Raw genomic sequence first — 12,557 nt, 5'->3', positions numbered from 1 at the left:
TGGTCAAGTTACCTACCTCAGCTAGTCTTATTTGCCAGCGTTTGGCCTGTAACCCCCTGCACTTTTCCTGTCTATGTATCATAGACCTCCCCACCATCAAGGACATCTTCGCCAGGCAGCATCCATCAATAAAGACCCTAACCACTCTTCTTATTACTACCATTAGGGAGGAAGTACAGGAGTGGAAAGACCCACACTCGTCATTTTTGGAACGGCTTCTTCCCATCCACCATCAGGTATCTAGTCGGCCCATGAGACAAAGAACACTACCTCACTATTCCTCTTTCGCACTACTTATTTATTTACTGCAATTTATAATAACTTTTTTATGTACTGCTGTGCAAAACAACAAATTTCACGACATGCAGTATATTTGTGATACAAGCCTGATTCTGGTTCTATTTACTTTCCTATTCTTTCCTCACCTACCAGCTGTAGGACGCCAGATTGTTTGTAAGCCACTTCTGGCTGCCCGCCCGCCCGCCACTGCCAGGTTTTCTGTGCTGTCTCCCCGCAGGCATGGGACAAGACTGATGAGAGAGATTGGCATTCAATGTCAGATAGCTAGGTGGTGACCACTTGGTGGCTACAGAAAGATGAGACCGAGTCCCTGTGGTAACAACATGAGAGTGAGTGTGAAGAAGAGTTCGGAGTGTGTCAGGACAAGTAGACAGGTCAAGCAGCAGAGCAGTGATGTCCTAGAGATAAGGGAACCATCAACGTGTAGATGAACGCCACATTGACCTTTGATAAGGAGTATTGGACCACACACCTGCTGTTCACCTCTCTGGTAATCTCCTGCTAAAGAAACCTTCTGCTTCCCATTAACTGGGAAAATGACAAATCAGCATTGCTAACCTTCTCCACCCACAGACTGACATCCAGTAAGAAGTCTCTGAGCTCAAAAACAACTGTTGTCCATGTTCCAATACCCTTGCAGGGCCGATTCCACAGAACACCACATAACTGTGTTTTCAAGGACCTGCTACCAGTGGAGCTGGAACTAGCTGGGCTATTTGACTCGTCAGGAGCCCTGAGAATATATCAATGCACTGAAGAAACTCTGATAAATGTGTGGTAGAAATATTCTGGGGCTTCATCCAGTTCCTCAACATGCCCTATCCCACCACATCCCTCTCTACCAAAACTTACCCAACACCAAACTACAACTGGCTCATCAGGAAATTGAAATTCAGCCTTTAACCATTTCTCACAGATCTTCTAACCTTTCCTGCTTTAACATCATCCTTATGATTTGCCACTTTGTCAAGGCATTTCTCCTCCTCCTGCTAGGCTAGTTAGTTTCTCCCCACGCCTCGTTTGGCACAACGGCTGGCTATCTTGCTGTTTCTTTAGCCTTTGTCTGTTTTAAGATGCCGAGTTGCTAGTTCAATGCTCAACCCAGCATGGATGCAAAGCGTGCAAGGAGCCGGCCAGATTCAAACCTGGAACCTCTTGTTCCTAAGTCTGGGTCCAGATACCACTACACTACCAGCACAGACCCTCCCTTTTGTGCATCCCTCCAATGTTGTCTAAAACCAAAGGTACCTAAATACAGCTCGGCGTTGTAAGTGCAAACCGGGGCTAAGCTGTCGTACACAGGCTCTTGATCACCAGGCACAAGTTACCTGCTTGTTCAACGATCCAAACTGGCTTAAGTACAAACATTTTCCCAAACGAATACTACCCACCTGAAAACTGACTTTTTCCAAAACACACTTCTGGAAATTATTATAGGGCTATTAAAACAAAAAACTTTATGCCATCTTAAAAGATTCTCCCCTCAGGCTGTTAATCTGATCAACCATTCTAGTCAGCCCTCCTTTCACTCCTTTGTCTATTGTCTCTGTCACCGCACTGCTCTGTAAACACTTTAAACCACTATTTATAATGCTGTTTACATTGAAATACATGCTGATATTTATGTATATTATTCCATAACTTTACTTTAACCGCTAGCTTCACTTTTTACATAATTCTTTATTCTTTATTATTTGCTGAAAGTTGTTTTTTGTTTCATGTCACACCTTGAACAACACATCACACAGCAAATTGCTAATACGTATCAATGTATACGGCGAATAAAGTTGATCCTTGATGCTTATAAAGTTATTTCTTCCTACCCTGACTGGCGAGGTGAGATTGCTTTGAATGACAAGGATTCACATTGTCCTACCTGGGCTCTGTCAATGCGGTAGAATCGATCCAAAGAAGTCGCTGCAGAGAGGAGGAGACACAGAAGGTTAAGCTGAGGCCACAGAGGTAGAAGTGACGTTGCTCTAGGAGAACGGGGGCAGATTTAAAAGTGGAGTGGGGGTAGGACAAAAGGAGAAGGACAATAACCATTGGAAAGCAGTTCTGGTGTTAGTGATGTTCTCACCTGCATCCTGGGATATAGTGCTGAATAGAGCACGGCAGTTTGTGTTGATGACTACACTAACTGAGGACCTGAGTTATGAGGAAAGGTTAAATAGTTTGGGACTTTATTCCCTAGATTGTATGAGAAGGAGGGGAGATTTGATAGAGATGTACAAAATTATGAGGGGTGTAGATAGGGTAAATGCAAGTAGGCTTTTACCACTGAGCTTGGGTGAGACTAGAACTAGAGTTCATGGTTTAATGGTGAGAGGTGAAAGGGGGAACCTCTTCACTCAGAGAGTGGTGCAAGTGTAGACGAGCTGCCAGTGGGAGTGGTGGATGCAGGTTCAATTTCAACATTTACAACTATTTTGGATAGATACATAGGCGGGAGGGCTATGGTCCAGGTGCAGCTTGACAGGACTAGGCAGATTAATAGTTTAGCACCATTTAGATGGGCCAAAGTGCCCAACTCTGTGCTGTAGTGTTCTATGACTCTAATCCTCAGGAGCACATCCATATTGAAAACAGCACAGAAGCAAAATAATGTAAACATTCATTATGCCAGTTCAAAACCAACTTGTAAATGAGTAAGTTGCTGCTGGTTAATGTATGGCACCTTCCTTGGTAGTAGGGCACTTACAGAGAGAATGATGAAAAAGTAACATTTCTAATAATGAATATTTGCAGGTACTCACAGTCAAGGAAGCACCATTTGGAAGAAAGATTCTGGGAAGACAACATCTGCCGCTGGGAAGACTCACCGTCCTGAAAATGAAGAACAATGGCACATGAGTTAGGATGCACAAACAACAAAGGGACTAGTGGGTTCCACTGTAAATCCCAGGGATAGGAGCAGTAGGATCCACTGTAAATCTGAGTGGTAGGAGTGGTGGGTTTCACTGTAGATCCCAGTGGGAGGAGTGGTGGTTTCCACTGTAGATTCCAGTGGTAGGAGTGGTGGGTTTCACTGTAGATCCCAGTGGTAGGAGTGGTGGGTTTCACTGTAAATCCCAGTGGAAGGAGTGGTAGGTTGCACTGCAGATCCCAGTGGTAGGAGTGGTGGGTTTCACTGTAGATCCCAGTGGTAGGAGTGGTGGGTTTCACTGTAGATCCCAGTGGTAGGAGTGGTGGGTTTCACTGTAGATCCCAGTGGTAGGAGTGGTGGGTTTCACTGTAGATCCCAGTGGTAAGATTCCCTGCAAGAGCTCTTTGCCTGATGGAATCTGCTCCATGAGTACAATGGCCAGAGGAGTGTAACTGTTGTCTGCCACGTGCCCTGGTGCAGGTACTCAAGCCTTATATCAAATGGCTCTCACTGGCAGCCTCCCATAAACACAAAAAATTCTGCAAATGCTGGAAATCTTGAGTAATGCACACAAGATGCTGGAGGAACTCAGCAGATCAGGCAGTACCAATGTTTCAGGCTGAGACCCTCATTGGGATTGGAAACAAAGGGGGCAGAAGCCAGAATGAGAACATAGAAAACCTACAGCACAATACAGGCCCTTCGGCCCACAAAGTAGGTGGGGGGAGGGGAAGGAGCACAAACTGGAAGGTGGTAGGCAAGGAAGAAGGTGGGTGGGTGGATGGGGGAATGAAGTGAGGTGATAATGGAAGGTGATAAATGGAAGGGGTAAAGGGCTGAAGAAGAAGGAATTTAATAGGAGAGAACAGTGGACCATGAAGAAAGGGAAGCATGAGGGGAACCAGATGGAGGTGACAGGCGGGTGAGAAGGGAATGGCTGAGCGGAGGACCAGAATAGGGAATAGAAAAAGAATGAAGTGGGGAGGAAGAATTACCAGAATTTGGAGAAATCGATGTTCATGTCCAGGTGGGAAGCTACCCAATTGCTCCTCCGACCTGAGATTGGTTTCACTCATGGACAGACATGGACGACTTCTCATTCCCATTCTGACATGGCTGTGTCATGGCTCTTCCTTTCTAGTCCTGATAAAGGGTTTTGGCCTGAAATGTTGACTGTTTATTCCCCTCGGTAGACTCTGTCTAATCTGCTGAGTTCCTCCAGGACTTTGTGTGTTTTTTGCACTGGCAGTCTGTTCTGTTGTACCAGGTCTGTGGAAACTTTGCAGGGGGTGAGCTCGGAAGCTTCATGAAGAAACAAATAAGGCGCCCACTGACTTGAAGAGATTCTGGCCCATGAGTGAACGGAGCAGAAAAGGAGTAGTGGAGAGGAGGTGGGGAAAGCCCAAGTCTCCATCCTAAGCAGACGGAAGCCCAGTGCAGAGGGCAGAAGAAGAGCAGCAACCTCAACCCAAAAGGTACTTTTTACCCCACTTAACTATCACGCAATAAGGCCCATCAGCCCAACTTGCCATGCTAACCAATTTGCTTATCTAATCTGGTCCCATTTGCCTGCATTTGTCTCATATCACTCTCAAACTTTTCTATCCACATACCTGCCCAAATGTATTTTAGACATTGTTCTTTCACTGGCAACTTGTACCGACATACTTATTACCCTGCATGTGAAAATGATGCCCCCCTCTTCCCCTTTAAATATCTACACCACCCTCTCCACTTTAGCCACACCTTCTAGTTTTGGACTCCATCATTCTGGGGAAAATACTGCGACAATCCACCTCATCTAGACTCCTCATGATGTTATATGGTTCAAAGTCAAAGTAAATTTATTACCAAATTATGTATATGTCACTATATATATATATACTACCCTGAGATTAATTTTTTTGCACACTTGTACAGTTGAACAAAGAAATGCAAAAGAGTCAATGAAAAACTACAAAGACTGACAACCAATGTGCTAAAGACAAACTGTGCAAATACAAAAAATGATAATAATAATTCTTATTATGATTAATGACAAATTTTGGAAAACACTACTAGACCATACTTAGGTTAACACTACCTAGGACAGAAGGAGGAAAGACAAATAACAGGCATAAAAAATTTATACAACAGTCAGATAAAATTTCTGAAGATTCAGCACTCCATGTAAACGTATGTAATTCTGATGAGAAATAAACACCAGTCCACTTAAATGAAAGCACAACACAGAAAAATAAAGAAATTATCACTACTGAAGGAACAGTTAACCAATGGAAGATCATGACCCTCCATGGAAGACATCCCCATGATCTGAGCAGACTAGATGACAACAAGGAAGCGTTGAACGCCTGGCTCAGAGTTGGAGACCTCTTCCCGGAAACAGAGGGGTTCCTGGTGGCAATGCAGGACCAGGTGGTTAACTCAAAAAATTATCAAAAAATATGATTAGGACCACTTAATCATGACAATAAGTGCAGAAAATGTCAAAAGAAACCAGAAACAATCCAACCCATTCTAGGACCCTGCAGCAGTTTAAATCAATTTGCTTACTTACACAGGCACAATCAAGTGGAAAACATCATTCACTGAAACCTTGCTTTAAAAACAAATACATAAAAGACACCATATCTTACTATAAATACAAGCCTGATCCAGTTTTAGAATCAAAGTTCTACAAATTATATTATGATCAATCTATTATTATAGATAGGTCAATCCATAATAATCATCCTGATATAATATTACAGGATAAACAAGCAAGAACAATTTACTTAATAGATGTAGCCATTCCAAACACCACATTACATACAGAAATCAATAAAAACAAACAGAAATGTGCTGAATTAAAAGGGGAAATTGAAAGACCAGGGACATGAACATGGTATACATTGCAACACACACTAAAAGCTGGAAGAACTCAACAGGTCAGGCAGCATCTAAGGAAAAGAGTAAACTGTCGACATTTCGGAGACCCTTCAGTATTCGCAGTATACATTGTCCCAATATCTACAGCTGGTCTCATCCCAAAGTCACTACACAAAAGCATTAAACAATTAGACCTACACAGCAATATTTATGTAGATCTCCAGAAAGCCACAACTTTAAACACCACTAGAATAGTCCGAAAGTTCCTAGCAATTAAGAAATGTGCTTGGCTATGCCTACACCTCAGGTTTTTACCAATTTGAGCTGAGAAAAAAAAATAATAATAAATAGATAGATAAATAATACTGAGAACATGAGTTGTAGAGTGCTTGATAGTGAGCCCATAGGTTGTGGTATCAGTTCAGAGCTATGGTAAGAGAAGTTATCCACGCTGGTTCAGGAGCCTGATGGTTATGGGGTAATAACTGTTCCTGAACCTGATGAAGTGGGACCTAAGGCATCTGTACTTCCTTCCTGATGGCTGCTGCAAGAAGACGTATGGTTTGGATGGTGGGAGTATTCGATGATGGATCCTGCTTTCTTGTGGCAGCACTGCTTGCAAATGTATTCGATGATGGGGAGGGCTTTTCCTGTGATGGCCTCACCTTGAGTTTTGGGCTCCTTATCTAAGAAAAGATGTGCTGGCATTGGAGAGGTTTCAGAGGTGGTTCACAAGGATGATTCTGGGAATGAATAGGTTATCATATGAGGAACGTTTGATGGCTTTGGGCCCATACTTGCTGGAATGTAGAAGGATGAGGGGGGATCTCATTGAAACCTTTCGAATGTTGAAAGGCCTATACAGGGTAGATGTGGAAAGGATGCTTCCATGGTGGGAGAGTCTAGGACAAGAGGGCACAGCCTCAGGATAGAGGGGTGTCCATTTAAAACAGAGATGCAGAGAAATTTCTTTAGCCAGAGAATGACGAATTTGTAGAATTTGTTACCACAGGCAGCTGTGGAAGCCAGGTTGTTGGGTGTGTTTGAGGTGGAGATTGATAGGTTAATGATTGGCCATGACACCAAAGGTTACGGGGAGAAAGCCAGTGAGTGGGGCTGAGGAGGGGAAAAAAAAGGATCAGCTATAATTGAAGGCAGAGCAGACACGATGGGCTAAATGGCCTAATTCTCCTTCTATGGTCTTATAAATGTGGGAAAATGAAGACTGGACATAGAATAGTTCAGCACATAGAACATTGCAGCACAGTACAGGCCCCTCGCTTCACCATGACGTTCCAACTTCTCAACCTATTCCGAGATCAATGTAACCCTTCCTTTCCACAAACCCTTTATTTTCTTTCATCCATGTGCCTCTTTAAGAGTTTCTTAAATGTGATAGGTAGAGTAGGCAGCTGGTATCTTTTTCCCAATGCACACACCAGTTTTAATTAAACCCCCCATTATTTATAGCACGTAAAACATAGCACATAGAACATTAGAGTCCATTGGCCTAAGATGCTGTGCTGATGTCTTAAATTACTCTAAGATGAGTCTAACCCTTCCCTCCTACAAAACGTTCCATTTTTCTATCATCCATGTGCCTTTCTAAGAGTCTCTTAAAATGTCCCCCATGTATCTGCGTCTATCATCACCCCAGTAGCACGCTTCACACACTTACCCCTCTCCAAAAAGAAATCTGCTTCTTGACATCCACTAATGCCCCACCTCCCCCTCGTACCCCATCCGTTATTTATTTTTATACACACATTCTTTCTCTCACTCTCCTTTTTCTCCCTCTGTCCCTCTGACTATACCCCTTGCCCATCCTCTGGGTCCCCCCCCGCCTTTCTCCCTGGGCCTCCTGTCCCATGATCCTCTCGTATCCCCTTTGCCAATCACCTGTCCAGCTCTTGGCTCCATCCCTCCCCCTCCTGTCTTCTCCTATCATTTTGGATCTCCCCCTCCCTCTCCCACTTCCAAATCTCTTACTGACTCTTCCTTCAGTTAGTCCTGATGAAGAGTCTCGGCCTGAAATGTCAACTGTACCTCTTCCTAGAGATGCTGCCTGGCCTGCTGCGTTCACCAGTAACTTTGATGTGTGTTTCTTGACATCCTATACTTTCCTCAAATCACATTAAAATTATGCCTCGTAAAACTAGTCATTTACATCTGGGAAAAGACGTTGACTGTCCACTCTATCTATGGTTTTTGACATCTTGTACACCTCTACCAATTCACCTCTCATCCTCCTTCACTTCAAAGAGAAAAGCTCTAGTTTGCTCAGCCTATCTCCATAAGACATGGTCTCCAAATCAAGGCAGCATCCTGCTAAATCTGATCTGCACCTCTCTGAAACCTGCACGTCCTTCCTATAATAAGGCAAACAGAACTAAATACAATACTCCAGGTATGATCTAACCAGCTTTAGAGAGCTGCAACATTACCTCACAGCTCTTGAACTCAATCCCCCTCCCCCTAGCCCCCCCAACACACCATATGCTTTCTTAACCACCCTTTCTTTTTTTTTGTAATTTATTTTTTATTGAATTTCATCATGAAACAAACATTTCCATAAGATGTATTTCAGATACTGTACATATATATCATATAATCATATTTGTCACAGATCTCCACATAATATTTATCTGAGGTATACATTTATAGAAAGGAGAGGAAAGAAAGAACAATCGAAAGAAGAAAACTATGTACAGAGTAGGCAGTGATTTTTTTTTTACAAAATATTCATTGACTTGTGAGAATAAAATCAGGCCTATGAGCTGTTATGTAGTTAAACCACTTTTTCCAGTATGAATAAAATTGTTCCAACTTAACCACCCTTTCAAAGTTATACGGCAAGTTGAGAGATCTATGGATGTAGACCCCAAGATCCCGCCGTTCCTCCATGCTGCTAAGAATACTACCATTAACCCTGTCCATCTTCCAAAGGGTATCACTTGGCACTTTTCGGGGTGGAACTCATACCTGCCACTTCTCAGCCCAGCTCTGTATCCTATTAATGCCCCTTTGTAACCGATGACGACCTTTGGCACCATCCACAACATCACCAACCTTCCTGCCATCTGCAAACTTTCTAACCCACCCTCATCATCTCCTTATCGAAGTCATTTATAAAAGTCACAAACGGCAGGGATCCCAGAAGAGGTCCTTGTAGAACACCACTGTTCACCGGCCTCTAGGCAGAACGCACCACAATCACCATCTGCTTTCTGTGGGGGAGACAATTCTTAATTCAAGCAGCCATGTTTCCCTGGATCCCATGCCTCCCTTAATCTGAATGAGCACACCATGGGGAACCTTGTTCAGCATCTTACTAAATATACACCAAAGATTCCAAGCACTTTTATTATCAAAGTGTATATGCAGTATACAACCACTAAGCTAAATCAATAAATGATTTATTTATTTTAATTTTACTTTGTGTTAATGATCTTTAAATCATTTTGAGTCCTTTTACACACCATTAACAATTTCTTTTTACTTTTTTAAAAAAAAGGTTTTTTTTAAGGACAGTGGAGGAGATCCCTATGCAGCTTTGGATAGTGCTGGGCATCAGCCTCACAGGGTGAAGCCACAAAAGCAACAGAACTGGCCCTGTTCTGCAACAGGGTCTGCTCAGCACCTAGATGCACTGTAGTGGCAGGGAACTCATTATGGTAGTATAGGGAGGATACCGTTGTGGGATTGTCCAAGGAGCCTCTCTGGGTAGAACGTAGGAATAATAAAGGGGTGATCTCTTTGTGCTTCAGTAAACAGGAGGTGTCCACATGCGAGATAATAAGCATTCAGAGTCACTTTGGCCCTGTGAAGGAAAGAGGCAAAGGTAATAAAGTTTAAAGAAACTTGGTTTAAGGAAGGGTATTGATTAGGGATGAGGAGGAACCATGTGTTAGGTGTAAGTTTATGTCTGTAGGAGCAAAGAAAAAGACCATGTATTGAAATTGACAGGGTGCAGAGCTGGACTGAGAGGTGACAGATGGAATACAACCTGGAAAAGTGTGAAGGGATTCATTTTGGAAGATTGAAGGTGAAGCCAGAATGGCAGGATTCTTGGCAGTGTGGAGGAACAGAGGGATTTTGGAGTCCCTGTTCGTAGATCCCTCAAAGTTGCTCAGGGTTGTTAAGAAGGTGTATGGTGTGTTGGCTTTCATTAGTTGGGAGAAATTGAGTTCAAGAGCTCTATCAAACCCTAGTTGGACCACACTTGAAGTATTGTGTTCAGTTCTGGTCATCTCATTATAAAAAGGATATGAAAGCTTTAGAGAGGGCAGAGAGGAGATTTTACTTTATTTTTTAATTTATTGAGGTGCATTGTTAAGAAGGCCCGCCTGGCCCTTCGAGCCATGCCGTCCAGCAATCCCCCGATTTAATCCTAGGCTAATCATGGGACAATTTACAATGACTAATTAACCTACCAAGCAGTAGGTCTTTGGATTGGGAGAGGAAACCAGAGCACCTGGAAGAAACCCACGCGGTCATGGGAAGAACTAACAAACTCCTTACAGGCAGCAGCAGGAATTGAACCTTTGTCGCCTGTATTGTAGTGCGTTGTGCTAACCACTACACTACCATGCCAGGATGCTGCCTGGATTAGAGAGCATGTCATACGAAAATAGGCTGAGTGAGCTAGGGTTTTTCGCTTTGGAGCAAAGGAGGATGAGAAGTTACTTGGTAGAGGTGTACAAGGTGATAAGAGGCATAGATCGAGTGGACAGCTAGAGACTTTTTCCCAAGGCAGAATAGCTAATATAAAGGGGCATAACTTTAAGGTGAGTGGAGGAAAGTATACGGGGGATGTCAGAGACGGGTTTTATTTTACACAGAGAGTGGTGGGTGCGTGGAACGTCCTGTCGGGTTGGTGGTAAATGCTGATACATTAGAGGCATTGAAGAAACTTTTAGATAGGTGCATGGATGATAGAAAAATTAAGGGCTCTGTAGAAGGATGGGTTAGAATAATCTTAGAGTAGGTTAAAAGGTTGGCACAACATCATGGGACAAAGGGCCTGTATTATGTTTTATGTTCTATGAAATAATGGAAGATTTATTGAAACTGCTGTGTGCAAAGCTGATTGACCTGTGGGACAGCTATTACATCCTCAGCCGGAAAGATTACACAGGAAGTTCGCTAATGGATAAACTACTATAGGTTTTAATAACAGAAACTGAAATTACAGGAAAAACTTAATTAAGTAACAAACTAGATCTTGATTACAAAATAAAATGATTATTCACAGGTCTAACTTAGTTAACAGTACATCCGATTTTCTATTACAATAATAGATGCAAGCTATAAAATAATCAGTGAAACCTGGGTGTTGTCACGGCTGCATTCCATGTGTCTACTTGTATCTGTGTTTCTCTGTTATCATGTTAGCACAACCTGCTTCCCTATTTACCAGTTGTTAGCCCTCACTATTCTTTCCCCTACAAAGTTTCAAACAACTCCTTTGAGTTTATAGGGTAAAGACAAGTTAAGAAATTCTGAAAGCAAAGAGGGACCATGAAATAATCTTGTTCAGTTGGATTAAAAAGAATCCTAAAACCTATTATTGGTATATTAGAAGCATGCAGTTAGCCAAGGAAGGAATTGGATCCCTTAGGGTGTGAACCCAGGGAATTTGGCCAAAATCCTAAATAAGCACGTCTCATCAGTATTCAACAGTTCAAACTTCAAAGTAAATTTACAAACCAAGCTGGCTCTGGCAATTCGGTAACCAACCGTGACCGGGCAAATCGTTAACCAACCCGGCCGGACAATTCGTTAAGCAAGCTGGCTTTGGCAATTCTATGCTGAGGTGCGTAAGGCTATCCACTCTGGTTCAGGAACCCTGATAGCTGAACAGTAATAAATGTTTCTGAACCTGGTGGTGTGGCACCTAAGGATCCTGTCCCTCCTTCCTGTCAGCAACAGTGAGAAAAGAGCGTGGCCTGGATGGTGTGAGTTCTTGATGATGGATACTGCTTTCTTGTGGCAGCACCACTTGTAGATGTTGTCAGTGGTGAGAGGTCTTTTCCTGTGATTAACTGGGCTGTATCCACTTCTTTTTGTTGATTTTTCCATTCCTGGGTATCAGTGTTTCCATACCAGGCCAAGATGCAACCAGTCAGGATACTCTCCACTGTGCATCGATAGAAGTATGGCAAAGTTTTAAATGACATGCCAAATCTGTACAAACGTCTAATAAAGTACAGGCATGGCCGTGCTTCTTTGTAATGGTACCTATGTGTTGGTCCCGTGACAGATCCTCTGAAATGATAATGTCAAGGAATTTAAAGTTACTGATCCCCTCTTCCTCTGATCCCCTAATGAGGACTAGCTCATGGACCTCCGGTTTCTTCTTCCTGCAGTCAATAACCAGCTCTTTGGTTTTGCTGACATTCAGTGTGAGTTTGTTGTGGCACCATTCAACTAGATTTTCAATCTCCCTCCTAACTGCTGATTCGTCACCACCTTTGATTTAGTCGACAATGGTGGTGCCATCAGCAAACTTAAATATGGCATT

The 12,557-nt window shown here is 42.9% G+C and overlaps 1 protein-coding gene across 1 annotated transcript in view; it reads right to left on the bottom strand.

Annotated features, from left to right (window-relative positions):
* The window catches only part of dgki (diacylglycerol kinase, iota), a 252,405-nt gene that overhangs the window by 42,435 nt on the left and 197,413 nt on the right, over positions 1–12,557 (bottom strand). Inside the window, exons 24-25 of the mRNA XM_063058282.1 lie at positions 3,057–3,126; positions 2,177–2,217 (exon numbers count right to left, since the gene is read on the bottom strand). Coding sequence (XP_062914352.1) covers positions 2,177–2,217; positions 3,057–3,126 — 111 coding nt within the window. The remainder of the gene's footprint in view (positions 1–2,176; positions 2,218–3,056; positions 3,127–12,557) is intronic.

Source organism: Mobula hypostoma, chromosome 9 (assembly GCF_963921235.1).
Source record: "Mobula hypostoma chromosome 9, sMobHyp1.1, whole genome shotgun sequence".
Lineage (NCBI taxonomy): Eukaryota > Metazoa > Chordata > Chondrichthyes > Myliobatiformes > Myliobatidae > Mobula > Mobula hypostoma.
Note: the sequence above shows the minus strand (reverse complement) of the source record. Positions and strands in the feature narration are given on the sequence as shown.